The following is an 18,228-nucleotide window of genomic DNA, read 5'->3' on the forward strand; positions in this document are numbered from 1 at the left end:
GCATGCACAAAATTAAGCTATGTTTGTTTACTTTATGTGGTAAAAATAAATAAAAAGTACGTTAACTGTGTGATTGCCTCAAATGTATGTTTTCTAAAATCTTTGCAAAAAAATGTTTTTAATAAGGTTGATGCCTTAAAGAAGAGTGTTTATTTTATTTAGAGTTTGAGTTTGATAGAGTTTTTTCTATAAAAGAAAGTTTATAAGATATTTAGCTGTTAGATATTTTGACTTATTAAAATTAATTTGATTGAAAGTCACCCAATAATATATTTTAGTGTCCACTGTCCACCATGAGACTATAAGCATCCCCAGACTGTATCTTCTGTAATTCTCTAAATGTAATTCAGTGTAGTACTGGGTTGCACCTTGACTTTAACATTTCTAGAAGGTTTAGTGTTCAAATACCCAGATTCTTAAAGTTACTGTCTCTGAACTTCTGTACACACTAATATTTAACTTTATTAAAGTTCAGTAAACAAAGAGAAATGGTCAATAATCAAATGAGATGTATATATAAAGTGTGATGTAAATTGTAACTTATAGTTTAGTGAAAATCTTTTAGCCACACAAATAAATTTAGATTTCTACATAAGAATAAAAGAAATGTTGCATATTTACTTACAGTACAATAACAGCTTATTAACATCTAGAACATCAAGGTGCTGGAGCTTCAATTACTGAAAACCTAGACTGATTTTCCTGTCAGTAAACATTTTGTGTTATTTAGAGACCTGCCGAGGCAACGGTCTATGAGACTAAGACAATCATTTCCAGGAACTTAAACAACTGATATCAATACCCACAGAGAGTTTACATTAGCCCAGAAGAAACCAACCAATGTTAGCAGTGAAAATGACTGAAAGAACCATGTGATGTTTTTGCCAGCCAATGAGGTTCAGTATAAGACTCCACCAACCTAAAACAGTTTGGTGTGTTGGGCAGTTGCTTCTTTTACAACATTGTGCTTTGAGTTACAACTACTGCTTTTTCTATGATGACTCGGACTGCAGTTGTCGTCTTACTTATCTTAATAATATGTAAGTATCATAAAATTCTTCTTATGTCTTATTAAATCTTATTAAAGCTTTTATAATTATCAATGCTTTTGCTTTTTATATTTTATCCACATTTTTATTGTTTGACTGAGACTGAACTATTTTATAGGTTCTGCTCAAGCTGTGGGAAACCCTGAACCACTGTTTCTCTCAGCTAAGGTTGGTGAAGCCGTTACTCTCCACTGTCCACCTGGAAACCACTCCAGTGCAGAAATTGTGATGTGGCACAAGCAACGACTGAAGAATTCACCACTGGAAGTGGCGTCAAGGTTTAAAGATAAGGAGCCAGTAATTTCAGCCCAGTTTGACCAGTCAAGATTTAAAGCAAACAAAGATGCGAGTGGCTTTTCTCTCACTATTGAAAATGTTAGTAAGAAAGACGAGGGGCTGTACTTCTGTGGAGGCGGTGATGCCAAAACACTGAGCTTCTATACCAGTACATTCCTAGCAGTGAAAGGTAATCACTTTACTGAATTACACTGAAAATCTATTATTTAATGTCAGTCTCAGATTTATTGTTGATGCTGATACTAATGCAGGTAATTTATCATGTGAAATCAATTTATCAGCAGTAGATGCATGATGGACACCTTGGTATCCCTTGGATAGTCCCACTATATTGCTGAAATCCAAATCTCCCACTGTTTATATCATATTTACAGATTCAAACATCTCAGTGCTCCAAACTCCAGTACTGGAATCAGTTTCTTCAGGAGAGTCGGTGACTCTGCAGTGCACAGTCCTCTCTGAGATCCATTCAGAAGATCTCAGGGTGCTCTGGTTCAGATCTGCTGCAGGACGATCCCTTCCTGAAATCATCTACACTGATCACAACAGCAGCAGCCGTCAGTGTGAGACCAGCTCCTCTCCACACAGCTGTGTGTACAACTTCTCCAAGAACATCCTCAACGACAGTGATGCTGGAACTTACTACTGCGCTGTGACCACCTGTGGGAAGATCATCATTGGCAATGGAACAACAGTGTGCTTGAGTAAGTTTTATAAAGATCGGTTTCACTGATTTTAGAATGGTTTTGTGATAGGTAAATAATAGACAATGTTCTGTTCTAAAGAAACAGTATCTAGTCAGAATTGATCACAGGGTGGTGAATGAAACCAGAGTTAAATATGTCTTAATACTACATCATAGGATTTTGCCATATGAATTCATTGCAAATTTATTGCCTGATGACCGAAACTGATTTGGAAGAATATTTTGCTGTATTTGGTTTTAAATACAATCATCAGGACACTTAACTCACTGCTAACAGTTGTCAAACACTGCTGGACTGTGATGCAAGAGATGCTGAAGAATTCAAATTGGAAACAGGCTGTTATCTAAACAGAATGGGTGTCCACAAACATCATGAGCTTCAATTTCTTTTTGCTGTAAGACATTTTGTTTTAACTACAGTAAATTCATGTAGATTGGAAAATTACATGCAGAGAATGTTAAGAAAATGTTGTCCTTTGGTTCTCTACCATGAACCATTTCACACCAACACACTTATTGTAAATTAAATTAAACTAATGTCAGTATATAGAAATGTAGAAAATGTTTAACTTTTTTATATTACATTGAACTGAAGCAAATTATTTTTAAAAAAATCTGGATTTTGCTATATAATTTTTGCATTATAATTCTTGTCTTACAGCAAAGCCTGACGTTCCTCTACTGATGTCCGTTGGAGTGTTTTCAGGGGTGTGTTTGGTTGTAATATGTGTTCAGGCCATTGTAATTTATAAGATGAGAAAGTCTGGCGGTAAGTGTTCATCGTGATCCATGAGGCTGAAATTGTTTTTGGAATAATCTGTTTATGAAATCTAGAAAGAGACCATAGCAATACTTTAGGATTGTGACCGAACTCAGTGAACTCAGTAACTTGTTCCTCAAAGTAATCTGGATTTTCTTTTAATCCACAGAGAAACTTCAGCGAGATGATGTGAAAGAGAAAACTCCAAACGAGGTATTTCTTTTCTGGTTTTGGTTAGGATCTTCAAAAACAGACCGTTTCTGTCTTCAGTGCAATGGTTTATTCGGTAACCAATCTTCTAGAAATTTATTAAGATTGATTTGGGATAATAATAATAATAATAATAATAATAATAATAATAATAATAATAATAATAATAATAATAATAAATTAACAAAAAAAATCTGTGCTGATATTTGCTCCATTTTAACACACAGCATGTTTGGATACAATATTACATAGTAAGTCCTAAGGGCACGGACAAGATTACCCAGCTAGTTCTAGGATTTGAACCCATGTCTTTGCAGTTTAGTTATGTGATCATTTACAATATTACATATTTTGGTAAATCAGGATCTCTTCTATCCCACAGGATCATAATGCTGACAATCTGAATTACGCTCCCATTCGCTTTATTGACAAGAAAACCGGGAGAGAAAGAAAGAAAGAACAGCCTGAAGAACTCGTGTACTCCCAAGTGAGAACCTCTCATGCTAATGATCATCGCTCAAAGCGCTGAAAGTGAAGATTTAGAGCATTTTTTATATGCTTACCTTCTGTGCTGCAGATGAGCTCCAGGTTAATGATGATAGACACTGGTGCTTTATATTGTGTGTTTTATGAAATTTCTGACTGTGATTATCAAATTGACCTTTAGAATTTGAGAACAGACACAAATGAGTGTGATACTGGGCATTTTTAATGGAAGCTGGAGCTGTGCTCATTATTCAAACTGTAGAACTGAGACTTCATAAGAGACCTGATATCTGCAGAAATGAAAAGCAAAGAAAGAAAATCTTAATTCTATGCTGTATCTGTCCCAAATACTTTGCGTCATAACATATGTACATATGTACTTTTTGTATATTTGATTGAATGTTTGCTGTTGCTAACCTGTAGTCCCAGGGTCTTTTTTATCTTTTAAGTTTGTACTAATCTAAATGCTGAAATTGTTTTTTACAAAAGATGGCAACAATGTTTGTAAATGTTTATGTGAGTTAGTTAAAAGTCAATAATTGTGGTATTGTGGATCATTTCTGTTATTCTGTTGATCACAGCATAGTCACATAAAAGAAAGGATGGTGTAGTGGTGTACCTAATGGTGTAGTAAAATAATAACAGAGATACTTCTGACTCAAGGTGTATTTCTGTATATATACATCTGTCTGTGAAGCTATCTATCTTTTGTGCAGAATAAATCTTTACTACATTTAAAGTATTATTTCCTGTAATCATTCCAGTTCCAGTTAAAGGGAAAAACTGCTGTTAACAGTTTAATAAACTCTAAAAAGAAAATAGAAAAGATTTATATATAAAAAGAAATATTTATTATTTCAGTTATATACATATATGTGTGTATAGTGTAACATACATCATCTGAGGTCCATATTATAATCTTAAAAACAGCTGTTTTAACATCTTCATAGACTTATATCCATTTATATAATAATAATAATAATAATAATAATAATAATAATAATAATAATAATATTATTATTATTATTATTATTATTATTATTATTATTATTATTATTATTATTATTATTATTATGTAATAGTATTATTATATATTGTAATATTACTATTATGTTGTTTATGCAACATTAATTTATTTTTCTTAGTAAAACACATGATAATAAAGCACAAGATGGTAAAATATAGAATGGGTTGGAAAGCTTTAAAATTCAGCATCACACCAGCAAACTGAGTGGAATTTAATTTCCTACTGCCACAATATCATCTATCTAAAAGATGTCATATGCTTGTAATCAACTCCAATCTGCTCTGTAAAAGCATAGGTACATCTAAACTGTTAATATACAACTTTGCTATATCATTTTAGTGCTGTGTCAGAGCTGTTAAAAATAGGTGTGGGCTGTATAGCAATTTGCTGACCAGTGTGGTTTGGCCTGAGTAGATAAAAGGAGCACCACTGGGGGGGACTATTGTTCCAGCCACTATTATAGTGCTTTGCAAAGTCTAGGCATCTTGGAACAGAAACCACAAACAGACTACTGTCTGTAATAACACAGTTATTGTATTCATTCTGAAACTTGGGTTTGTACAAAAGTCATAGGGCCTATATCAGTTGGTGGTCTGAATTTACAGCAATAGCAACAAAGCAAAGCATAGCAATTTATGAGAGATTGTCATTAACAATATTTACATAAACAATGCTATTTTAGATGTTCTGCAATTTAAGTAGATTCATAGAGTAATACAATGTAAGGTAAAGAAATTTCACAATACTTCAAACCCCTAAGCAAATTAAAACCCCTTTTAGATTTGCAAATTGATTAAGCAAGGAAACTAACAATGACATGGTGAGTATAATAAACAGTGTAGAGTGTAAAATCCACCTAAACGGCTGTAACTATCAACCATTTAGGGAGAGTGGAGCAGTGTTTAATATTATTATCAATGGGTGTGGCTATCGCAGCATCACGTAAGACAACATAGTGAAAGTGACTTTAAGTTTAGATAGATAGTCATACTTTATTGACTTTATTGGTAATAATATGTACATGAATCCCAATGTTCCAGCCACTTTACCTGTTCAGCTTAGCAGAATATTAGGATTTGTTTGTGTTTGTCTCTCTCCATGGTCCTGAAACTGAATTGTGTTGCTCTCAGTGGTGCTGAAAACCATGTGATTCACTTCCCACAGCAGAAAATGGTTATTGCAGTTTGGACACTCTTAATAAAATAACACATTTTGAGCATATTATGCAATTTGACAATAAGTGAATATACCCTGTACAGGAAACAATTCTGCATATTATTTATGCTCATTTTCTATGCACTGTTTCTGTGATTTCTACTGTCAAAAATAAGAAAAACACATTAAATTTACTATTACTTTTGAACAGACCACATTTAATGCTTTTTATAATATGTTAAATAAATCTGATTAAAGTAATTATGCTTTAGAATGTGAGGAGAAGTTTTTCACTACAGGATGTGATCTTATTTGCACAAAAAATCTAAATCTAAATAAACAAATTGGGGTCAAAATGGGTGTCCAAACTTTTGCATAAGAGATTATGTTCCCCCTCTAACCGCAAAGCAACTAAGGTCACCCAAGGTCATCTTCGATGAGCAATAATAGAAGAATAATAGCTGCACTCCACCACAAGGGGGCATCTCTTCCACACACTTCGGCACATCTTCACATTTCTGGAGGAACAGTGTCTGGAACTTGCTGCTGCTTTCTTACTTTAGGAAAAGAGAGGAAATGGGGAATGAAAGGGACACGCACAGCAAGATTTAATCAACTGATCTGAAGCAAACAAGCAGCCAGTAAGTCCAGATCTGATCAGCTGTTCTCAGACCTGTGTCGTACCTCTTCTAGTCTTATATAGCTGTAAGAGCAGGTGATGAACTTTCCCAATCCTGTTTGGAATTTCTCGTTCTCTCCTCAGGGATGATGTTCAGGTTCACAGATCTGATCTGGACACATTGAGAAACATACAGCAGGATTGACCTTAAGTGTCCTCTCTCTTCTACTACAAGGGCTTGGAGAGGTCAGTCTGCAAATGATGCAATACTTAATAAGAGACTGATCACACTGGACCCAGTTATTTAAAATGTACTTCAGCTACCCCCCCCCCCCCTCCCACCTACACACTAAAGTATCACAGCTCTAAATAGACAAATATAAAGCTATTTTCACACAATTAGTTGTGCACACTCACACAACTGCACTTCTTCTCATCACACTGGAGACAGGAGGAACAGCTGCTGCCCACATGCTCCTCCCCTAATCCACTAGTACCACCCCTTCTATGTAGTGATTTCTGCTACTTCAGGGTGCACCTACTGCTGACAACAGGCCTTCAACCACACACATAGTTTATATAATCTCCATAGAAAAGCACTGACCATAGAACGGGATGGTCTGGAGCAGCTGCACATGAGTGTCCCTTCAGAAAGTCAGGTCATCATGACCAATGCCAGGCCTTAGCTAGAGGGCTATAAAGCCCCCCAGCTTCGTTGCTGTAGGAAAGGGGTAGCTAGTCATTTCAGAAGGAACTTGGTCTTGTTAAATGTAAAATGACTTTATTAATCTGGACAATAAGTGTATTGTGTATTTTGGCACTACAGTTTAATATTTAATATTAATATAAAAAAATACAGCATTGGTAATTTCAGTAAATAACAATGCATTTATTGATCGTCCACTCGTCCAAATACATTAGTGAGGTCAAGTACTGAAGTTTGTTCATTACAAACACTACTCCAAATCATTCCTAAAGTACTGGGTGGAGCTCACTCACTTCCGTTACTCCACAGCCCAATGCTGGGGGGCGTTGTGTCTCTGTGTCAGCAACGGGTGCAGCTTAAAGCAGATAAATTATTAGGGGTGTCTGGATACTTTAGGGACATATAGTGTATCTTCTGAACTGGAGGTCCTATTTTGTGTGCACTCCAGTGCACTCCAACTTTTATTATATATTTATCCTAATAATAATAATAATAATAATAATAATAATAATAATAATAATATTAATATATATATATATATATATATATATATATATATATATATGTGTGTGTGTGTGTGTGTGTGTGTGTGTGTGTGTGTGTGTGTGTGTGCTTTGCTCTGAATAAATAAAGCACTGATAGCATTGACAGCTTTAAATATACATACATTTAGCAGAAGACCTAAGACTGTTGCACAGCACTGTTTATCCTATATTCCATTCACTTGCATTATCAGTGCAGCAGCGTCTCACATTAACCTCTCTCTAACCTGCCACAGAAACACAGTCTGTAAAAGGAACTCAGCATATCAGTAGTCTTGAACAGTCACTGTGGTTTTTAACTGCGGACTGTGAAATCTCACAACTTACCACCCTCGGCGCTGAAATCTTACACACCATCTTAAAAACCTAAGACTCTTAAACTGCTACGAAAACAAAGCTAAAGATAGTGATGCAAACAGCATCTGTACACAGACACCAACCACAATGAACCACGACACATTTAGTACAGAAATATTATTGGAATAAAAACAAATAAACACAAAGAAATGTATCATCAAATGCATTTATACATACACAATATGGACAAAAGTATTGGGACACCTGCTCATTCATTGTTTCATCTGAAATCAGGGGCATTAAAAAGAGTTTCTCCTGCTTCTGTTGGAGTAACTGTCTCTACTAGATTTTGGAGGCGAGGATTTGATTGCATTCAGCGACAAGACTGTTAGCGAGGTCAGGATGTTGGATGATCACCACCACACCTCATCAACTCCCAACTCCCCAACTCATCCCAAAATTATTGGATGGATTGCCATCATCATTCCAAAGAACACAGTTACACTGCTCCACAGCTCAATACTGAAGGGCTTTATACCTCTCTATAAGCCCATGTCTTGTATTAGGCATGGTGCAAATAGGATAATGCTTATCTGCTCCAGATAGTTCTATTCTATTGGCAACACTTGTCTACAGAGACTAGACTAGCTGTGTCTGTGTGCAACTTAAAGTATCTCAGTAGATAGGATGTCCACAAACATTTGGACATAGAGTGTATCTTATAGCTGGGTTTAAAGTGTAAGGTGGAGTTAATAAGTTAAGACAAACAAATGAAGGTTGCTAATTCTTAATGTTTATTAATATAATAGAAATATCACTGGCAGGGTCGAGGAACAAGCACATTCATATTTACTATTCATTTAAATATAGTTAATATAGACTATAAATACCCAAATTCTGATTAGATATAAAACATATATAGAAACTAAACCAAAATCCATCAGCACTGTGCTTTTGTACCTCTTTATTAGACAGCACTGAAACTCTATACAGTACTTTTACAGTACAGTGTATGTTCACATGCCTTGTCTGAAAAAAACTGATGTGAGTTCTGACAGACAGAAATAGCTGAGCATCCTGTGGAAACTTTGACGTGTTAGAGGTGGGTTGTTTTTCTCAGAAGCCCAATCAGGGTGGTCAGAGAGGCCTTTAGTGGTGCAGAGGCTAAAAGATCAAGGCGTGGAGGACTCAGAGCTGCGAAAACCACCAACGGCCAAAACACCACCACAGGCAGTGACATTCACCGACACGTCAAATCAAGAATCATCGCACACATGCACACACACACACACACACACTCCTGGTATATTTAAAGTGAAATCATGATCATAATTATTATAATTATTATAATTAAATGATCATTTACGTTCCTCCTTCTAATGACTCACGCTACTTTACAGTGCACCTATTGCTGACAGAAGTGTTCAATTGGGCACACAGCTTGTGAAATCCCTACCAACAGACTGAGAGACTCTGGAGCACAGGGTATAAAGCCCTCCAACACTGGGCTGCGGAGCAGTGGATCTGCATTCTCTGGAGTGATGGAGCTCATCCGAACAATCATCCAAGTCTCCCCAAAAGAGTAGAAGCTGCTCCAGCAGCAGAAGGTGATAAACTCCCTATTATTTACCTTGATTTTAGAAGAAATGCTAGATGTTCAGGTTTCGATAAGTCCCTGAACCTTTATGTTCCAATCTAATGATGATTAAAGGATCTTTACTTTACTTGATTTAAGGTTTCCCAGTGTTGCATGGTTAAGAGAGAGAGAGAGAGAGAGAGAGAGAGAGAGAGAGTGGTCATGAGACATGATTGGTAATTGTGACATAGTGGTGGAGGAGGAGCCTTAGTAAGAACTAAAGCTAACCCTGCCTACACCATCGTCCTTCAACACCTTACTGTACATGCATCAAAGGACGTCTAGTATTATTGCATATATTAGTGATTTAGTATCTATTATAGTCTATTATAGAGTCATGGTAGCTTATATGGTCTGTATTTTCATGCTTATGTTTGCAGAGGGCAGAAAAAAACGCAGTTTCATTATTTATTTATTTATTTATTTATTTTTCATTATTATTATTATCCATTATTAGCAATAACATGCAATACAATATAAAACAAGAAAAATATAATGTGGGTAATTGTGTACACCACCCAAAAATGCATTATTCTAATGTCTGAAACCCAAACTAGTCCCAAACTAGTCAACTGCCAGCTCCTTTCTATTTTCCAACAGCAACCTTAACACATGCTGAAGTATTGTAGAGATGAAGGTCACTACAGTACATGGGGAGTTTACTAGATATATGACTACTTATTAGATATAGGCATCTAATAAGTAGTCATGAAACTAAAAACTGGCCTCATAGTAGTAAATGGCCCAGGATAGCATTCAGCCAGGCTCTGGTCATTGGCACCTATCCCAAACTGGACCAGACCAGTGGTTGTATCACATTTCGGTGACAGTGACTGTCTTTTAGAACTTTGTGGCTGGCCTTTATGATCGGTCTTCACATCTGAAATGCTTGACCCTAACCTTGACCTTCTCATCATACGCAATAAATGAGCATGATGGTGATGGAAATGTCAGAATCAGCACTTTCTGCAATACCATTTCTTCATGCAGCATAGACAGACTCCTCTTTGGCACCATGTTAGACTTGGCAAACATCAAGAAGATGCTGCTGGTCTGTCATAAAGAGACAATTCCCTGAGTCATCTGTTTTCTCTGTGTGACTCTCAGTCAGTATTGTGTAGGAGTAATAGATAGTCGAGGGAGCAGCGATACTGAAAGCTCACCAATGACCTTAGCTAAGATTCAAGATGTGAGTAGCTTACCAGGACCTCAGCAGTGGAAACCACTGCTCAAACCTTTACCTTGTAAACCTTTCTGCTCATTCCCACAGGACAGCACTACTGTGGAGCTGATCTACGCTGCCAAACAGCTGAGAATGAAGAGTGGAAACAGTTTGTACTCTGAACTGGAATACTTCAAAGTGTGATGTGAGGATACAGCTTTAGAGTGTGTGGTCACTAAAGTCTTTAGCTGGATAAACATAGACGTGGTCAGACTGATGGTGCCTGATTGTGCGCCCTGATGGAAGATATATATAAATGTTCTTCTCTTTTTTATCTGCTTTGACAGAAATAACCTTTCAGTGGTTAAACTAAGGGTGTGATCACATGTCAACACCTCGGAGAACTGAGACTTCATTGGAAAATGACAATATTGTGAAACTGAACCCAAATACAGAATACACTCTGAATCTTCTAAAGCTTAAAGATTCCATAAGAAACCATTTACAAAAGGTTCCTTAACCAGTTAAAGTATTAAATAGAGCCACTGTCTTTACTAAGAGGCCTTATTTTAAGAGTGTAGAGTCATATTTATCTATATATTGGTTACATTGGGCAATATTATTTTGTTAAAATTCTTTTCATGTGAATTGTACAGGAATATATTTCTCATTTCACTTCCCTCTTATTGTTACCCCTAAATAAAAGCTCTTATTTTGATCATCAAAGTTGTTGATCTGAATTTCTTTCCAAATGCTTGTTCAGTAATGTAATATGTGGACTTGTTTTGCACTACACCCTAATTCATCAAGCTGGTGCATTTTACTGTATCACATTTGCAATAACCCAATATGGTAATAAATTGCTAATAACAGAAAGCGATTCTGAATTATTCATCTCTGACTGGCAATTAAAATATGATAACTCGACACTAAACTTAGTAGTCCTTTTAAAATGTACTCTATTAATGAATAAATCTTACTAATTATTATACTAATTTAGACAATCATAACTTCTATACATAATATAACACCAGGAATTTTTAAATCTTTATTTTATATATGTTTTGATCTTATTATATTCTTATAGTTATATCTGGGTTATCTTCCAGCTGTATGGTGAGCTAAAGGACTCTACACACTTGGATACAGACCTATAGGCATATCATAGGCAGGACTGTGGTTGATGTGATATTTAAAATAGATATGATATAATGCATCACAGTCTTGTAACATGTTTATAGGGCCATTTCTGAAATTTTCCAGACCCTTAATGACATTCTACTTGGGGGTTCCCAGTTCTAATCTATGCCAGTCAATTTTTTACACAAAGGATATAAAAAAGGCGACAACAGAGAGTTTAAAGGACAATGCTATCTATATAAATTTAATTTTATATTTCACTGAATTGTGAGACATTTAATGCATCATATTAATTTTGCATAGGTGTAACATTGGCATTAACCAAATTTCAAGATGTTTTATTAAATGGCTAAATCAGACGGCGCAGATGAAGCTGCAGCAGAGTTACTTTCTGCTGCTGTTACTATCTACGCCAATCACTACCAGTGTGGATCAGTGTTCTCATGCCCATTGATTTACAGCAGTTTTGGCTGCTTCAATCTTTAAATTACACAGAACCTCACACAGAATCTCAGATCATTGTTTATTTAGTTATTTAGAGACCATACAGGTCTGTGAGAATGACCATAATCAAAATTATTATTGTAAGTAACCTCTACAACCATGTTAGTTCACTTGTTACTATTTTGTGTTTGGCTGAGAGTTTAGAGAGTTTACTACAGAAACTTTGACCATAACAGAACAGGTTGGATTGTGGCTCAGTTTTTTGGGAACTAAAACTATATGCTGATAAAAAAGTGCTGTTTAAGAAACCAAGGGAGCTTCTGGTGACCACCCAGAACTATAAAAGAAGCGGAAAGAAAGAACCTTGTGACTTTTGTCAGCCAATGACTTTTGTTCCATGTTAAGACTCAACCAGTCTAATTCAGTTCAGTCGCTTCCTTTTAAATATTTTCCTTGAAGGTATAGCTGTTTATTTATTTTGATGATGGCTCGAGCTGGGATTATAATCCTCTTTCTCTGCAAAATATGTAAGTTAGTAGTAAGTAGTAAGAAATGTATCTTTCAATTATAATGAATTATTCTTGTTTGAAATTTCATGATTCATTTTTTAATTTTACTGAACTTTCACAGGTTCTGCTCAAGCTGTAGGAAATCCAGAGCCATTGGTCGTCTCAGTTAAAGCTGGGGAATCGGTTACTATCAGCTGCACAATTACAGACCAGAAGTCCAAAGTTATGTTTTGGTTCAAGCAAAGACTGGAGCACATGCCGCTGGAAGTGGGATACAAGCTCAGTAATAAGACACATGCACTTCAGAATCCATTCAGGGACTCAAAATCAGGATTTCAGCTTCAGCAGACTGCGAGCGGCGTTTCTCTCATTATTGGAAATGTGAGTAAAGAAGACGAGGGAATGTACTTCTGTGGAGAGGCTGAGCAGAGCATTGTGAAGTTTTCTAATGGGACTTTCTTAGCGGTGTCAGGTAATTATACTGTTTCTGTTCTGTTCTGTTTTTGTTTCAATGTTCTGATAACTGTGGAAACATCTTTTAAAAGTTATATCAATATCAGGGTAAATATGTTTGTGTGAACAGCTATTAATGATCACACTACACTTTACAGCATGGTTAACAGTTCCACCTATATTAGCAGGATGAAGATTTTACACTGTCCATGTTTTTTTGACCAGGTCATTCAAACATCTCAGTGGATCAAACTCCAGTACTGGAATCAGTTTCTTCAGGAGAGTCGGTGACTCTGCAGTGCACAGTCCTCTCTGAGATCCATTCAGAAGATCTCAGGGTGCTCTGGTTCAGATCTGCTGCAGGACGATCCCTTCCTGAAATCATCTACACTGATCACAACAGCAGCAGCTGTCAGTGTGAGACCAGCTCCTCTCCACACAGCTGTGTGTACAACTTCTCCAAGAACATCCTCAACGACAGTGATGCTGGAACTTACTACTGCGCTGTGAGCACCTGTGGGAAGATCATCATTGGCAATGGAACAACAGTGTGCCAGAGTAAGATTGTACTTCTAAATGAACACACACACACACACACACACACATCAACACATACACTTGTGTGTTCTATAAAACTAGGTAAAACAGGTATCAGTAATGTTTGATATTAGTGAGGACATTCCTAGAAAGCTATTGTCTGAATTCCGTCAATTCTGAGCAGTGACTGTGACTTAAAATCCTAGCAAGGTTTCACCAGCTTCATAATTCTGCTGGCCAGACATGCAAGAGAGAGAGAAAAAAAATATATTGTTTAATGTTGCTTTTACATAAGAACCTCTTATCTCCAAAGCAAATGTACAGGAAAGGAAAAAAATGTCTTACTTTCAATGGAAGTCAAAGTAAAAATAACAGTTTGTATTAGACTCAAATTCTGTCAATAAATGAAAAACTATATTATAAAACTAATATATAACTAAAATATATATATATATAAATAATAATGTTTTTGGTTTTAATATAATTCTAATGCCACATTTTAACTACTTAAAAACTGAAAATACAGTTGATGTGTTCTTATTATTTTTAAGTTAAAAGGTTGTACTTTTTATTTATTTTGATTACATATTACATATTTTCATACTTTCATTCATAAAAATGTTTTTAATAAAAATGAAGAGCTAAAATATTTCACATTTCAGAGAACACATGAACCAAAGATAATGTAACATTTCTTAAATGGAATTAAGCAAAAACAACTTATTTACCATCCTTTCATCTTAATGCATGAATAAAACTAAATATGAGATTTTAATGATCATTTTATCTTTTTCTTTGCACACATGTGATTAGTGATGTAGTAGCGATTAATAAACTTCTGATGCGACATTTTAAAGCATTTTAAATTGATACTGTCTGATATTGTGATCATTGTTTTCTTACAGATCTGCCAGACAGTCCTGTACTGATGGCCCTCATGGTGTTTTCAGTGGTGTGTGTGGTTGTAATCTGTGCTCAGGCCGTTGTTATTGTTAAGATAAGGAGATCTGGACAGCATACTGGTATGTATAGTTAATAATATAATAACTACAGTGGATTTACTGTTCACTGTATACAGACTAATTGCAACTGAGGTAAAATTCTGTCATGGCTTTTATCTTCTTTCCTCTCTACAGAGAAACTTCGGCAGGGTGCAGTGATAGAGAACGCTTCCAACCAGGTAATCTGTTTACATCTCTTTTCATAATCTTTATTCATGTTTGTTTGATTCAAATGTAAACAATATTGATAATATTGACATTTACCAAGCTACTTAGTACCCACAGCCCTTCATATACAGTAGATACTGATGTAATTCTTCACTCATAACTCACAAAAAGGCCCAGTTTTTAATAACAAACCCAATCAGTTATTATCCCCTTCAGACATGCTAATGATTGATCAAAAAACCCCTTACAGCCAAAAATATTTATTATTCATTTATTATTATAGCTCTGAAATCCTCAAAAAAATATTCTGTTTAAAGAATGCATTAAAAAGTGTGTTTTTAAAACATGTACATAAATATACCTTTCTTATCTTCCAGACAACTAGACAAGATGTATACAGTAATTATTGTGAGACAAATAGGTTGTGTAATGCAAACATTCAACCGACTTTAGCTGATAATGGGTGGAATTTGTTTGAGAGACAAAAATAGTGAGTAACCAAGCAAATTACATTGTTGGAAGTAATTATTATAATTACTGTAATAATTGTTGTAAAAACGTATTATAAAAATGAACCAAGACTGGAAAATGCTAGCTTTCCTGAAATAATGGACTGAAAAGTGTCCATAAATTGCCCCACAACTGCAGGTGCCTTTTTGAAATCAAAAGGTTCTGGTCTGATGGATTTTTGTAATATACAGAATGTTAATATGAATCATACAAATTCTAATTAAGAGAAACCACCCTACACTCTACAAAAAATATAGCTTATCATTACCAAGTATGAACATGAGTTTTGCATATGTTCTGAATTAAACGAGGACTTCAGGGCTTAGAAGTTGTGTGATGTTGCACCAAGGTCCTGGAGGAACATTATTTTTTGCATGTATATTGTCACTGTCACTCAAACTCAAAAGTTCACTGTTTTCCATTAGATGAATCTAGATGTTGTTTTCCTCCTACTCTTAAGTTGCCTGATTGGAGATTCAAGGTTTTTCATGCCAGCAAAGATATGGATATGGTTAAAACAATCAAGCTTCTTGAACTTAAGCCCAGATTGTTCTTACAAAGCCCTGAATCTAGATATTTTCGGCCAGAGCTTCTTGGTGAGGGCTACAACACACATTTTGAACAATTTACACAATTTTAAGAGAACACCAGTTCTTCAGTAATGATAACAGGATTTATAAATTAGCATGAAGCTATTGTAAGTGACCCATAAAAGACATTCTGTGAGTTGAGTTAAAATAGAAACCACAAGAACTTTTAATGTGTTTCAACAGGGCGGCAATGCTGAGAGTCTGAATTACGCTGCAGTTCAGTTCAAAGAGAAGAAACCTAAACGTGAAGACAGAAGGAGGAGAAAAGAGCCTGAAGAACTGGTGTACTCTCAAGTGAGAACCTCCACTGCTACTGGTCCTCGGCCAAAGCGCTAGCTTCTTTTCTTTCTGTAAAATAAATGAAATGTTCAGGCAGTGTGTTTAGTGGTGTGTTCAGCACTGCAGAGTTTAGTTTGACAGTCTTTAACTCTTTGTTTCATGTTTTACAATCTGGCAGTTTCATTGTTTTGTGCTAGTTTTTGTCCTGTAAAGTACCAGGTCTTACTTAGACTTTTACTGCTCTCAACATCAGAAGATTTGAACTCATTTGGACTCAACTGCCATATGAATCACTTAATTTATTTTAAACAAAAAATGTAGCTAATACATACAGTTTTAAATTACAATTTTTTAAAAAGATCAATGGGTATGAATCATATCATATAAGGTTATGCACTATTAGCACATCAGACTACTTTTATACATCATTAAAATATTTTTTATATTTTATTTGATAAATTCTATAATAATTCATACATTATTATATATGTATTGCATAATATTGATTCCAAACTTTTGAACAGCAAAAAATAAATTTGTTTATGTTTATACATTTATATAATATATATATAAATATATAACCGTGGAAACAATATATATATATATATATATATATATATATATATATATATATATATATATATATATATTAAATTAACTTGTTTGATATTAAATTATATGATATTTATATATGGAATTGAATTTTCCCCATGATAAAATTTACTGTGATGTATGTGCTATTTGGTTTGTTTACATAAATGATAAGGTTTACCATATAACAAATATTTTAACTTCAATAAATTAATCCATTAAAATATTATCTGGGCTGATGTGTCCACTGTGATTTAACCCTTTGATCCTGTTTGTGAGTCCACTTTGTAATGTTTGTAGCAACACTGGCCAGTACATCATCCTTTACATACTACATAGTTCATATCAATAAAAATAGGGGGTAGAAAAAGACTTATACATTATATATTTTGTATGTATTTTATATGGTTTACATAACTATTGTGCACTGTGATAATCTTCATACTCAGTAAGACACTGCAGACAGACCAACATTTTATCAGAACAGTTTATCAGTAATTGTGTGTGTGTGTGTGTTTATACTCTTCTGTTCTGGTGAATTATTATTATTTGAATTATTATTATTATAGAGGCTGTCATCATTTCAATTAGTTATTCTGAATTTGAACACACACTCACATGCACACACACACTAGTATTTAGCCCTATTGGTAGTTATGTCAGCCTCTGGTGCTGCCCCTCATTTGCATGTTGGCAGTTTCTTTCTTGAGTAACCTCACTAGAGTTTACCCAGACAGAAAGGTGAGGGCCCCTGGGAGGTGCGGACACATCTGCTGGTGCTGCATTACAGCTGTGGTTGACTCTGAGCGTGCACTAGAGGGACTTCCTTTCTCTAGAGCAGCCACTGCCTTTTCCAGAGCAAAATCATATGTTTCAGGTTTGATGCTCAGCACCAGCTGGAAGGGGCTGCAGGGCTGAAGAAGACAGGGCTGCATGGATATGAAGTCAATAGTGGAGGCTTTGCCTATTGGCAGGTGTTTTGGTGTTCTACAAAACAGGATTGATCTTCTACAGCAACCGTTTCAGAAGGACTGTGTTTTACCTGAATGAGAGATAACTCAAAGTTCTGCTCACAGACTGAAGCAACAGGCAAGAAGGATGAAGAACAGATGATTGTAGGTGGTCTCTGACTGTCTCTCCACTGACATCCAAAGAGCATGAGTGGTCAGCCCGTGTCAGTCTGGCTACCCTCATCTTTAAGGACTCATTCTGGATTCTGGAGAAGCTGAGAGAACATCAACTATGCTGATTCCTCAAGGAGAGTGTGTTGGGCTGCTCTCGACTGGACTTTCTGGGTTGCTTTGTTGGTTCTATGATCATTGAGATGTTTGTGTAGTAATGATGCAGGATTGTA

General features: G+C 35.5%; 2 protein-coding genes across 2 annotated transcripts; both read left to right on the top strand.

The window, feature by feature from the left end:
- Positions 1-975: 975 nt before the first annotated feature.
- LOC140541415 (uncharacterized) lies at positions 976-2,400 on the top strand. The gene is made up of 4 exons (XM_072664030.1): positions 976-1,040; positions 1,168-1,515; positions 1,721-2,050; positions 2,330-2,400. The coding sequence occupies exons 1-4, from the start codon at positions 995-997 to the stop codon at positions 2,398-2,400; spliced, it is 795 nt and encodes a 264-aa protein (XP_072520131.1). The 5' UTR covers positions 976-994.
- A 7,259-nt stretch (positions 2,401-9,659) lies between these two features.
- Positions 9,660-16,595, top strand: LOC140540767 (uncharacterized). The gene is made up of 8 exons (XM_072663193.1): positions 9,660-9,700; positions 10,598-10,679; positions 10,761-10,821; positions 12,867-13,217; positions 13,424-13,756; positions 14,641-14,757; positions 14,872-14,915; positions 16,188-16,595. The coding sequence occupies exons 1-8, from the start codon at positions 9,660-9,662 to the stop codon at positions 16,338-16,340; spliced, it is 1,182 nt and encodes a 393-aa protein (XP_072519294.1). The 3' UTR covers positions 16,341-16,595.
- Positions 16,596-18,228: the final 1,633 nt, after the last annotated feature.

Source organism: Salminus brasiliensis, chromosome 19 (assembly GCF_030463535.1).
Source record: "Salminus brasiliensis chromosome 19, fSalBra1.hap2, whole genome shotgun sequence".
NCBI classification, from domain to species: Eukaryota; Metazoa; Chordata; class Actinopteri; order Characiformes; family Bryconidae; genus Salminus; species Salminus brasiliensis.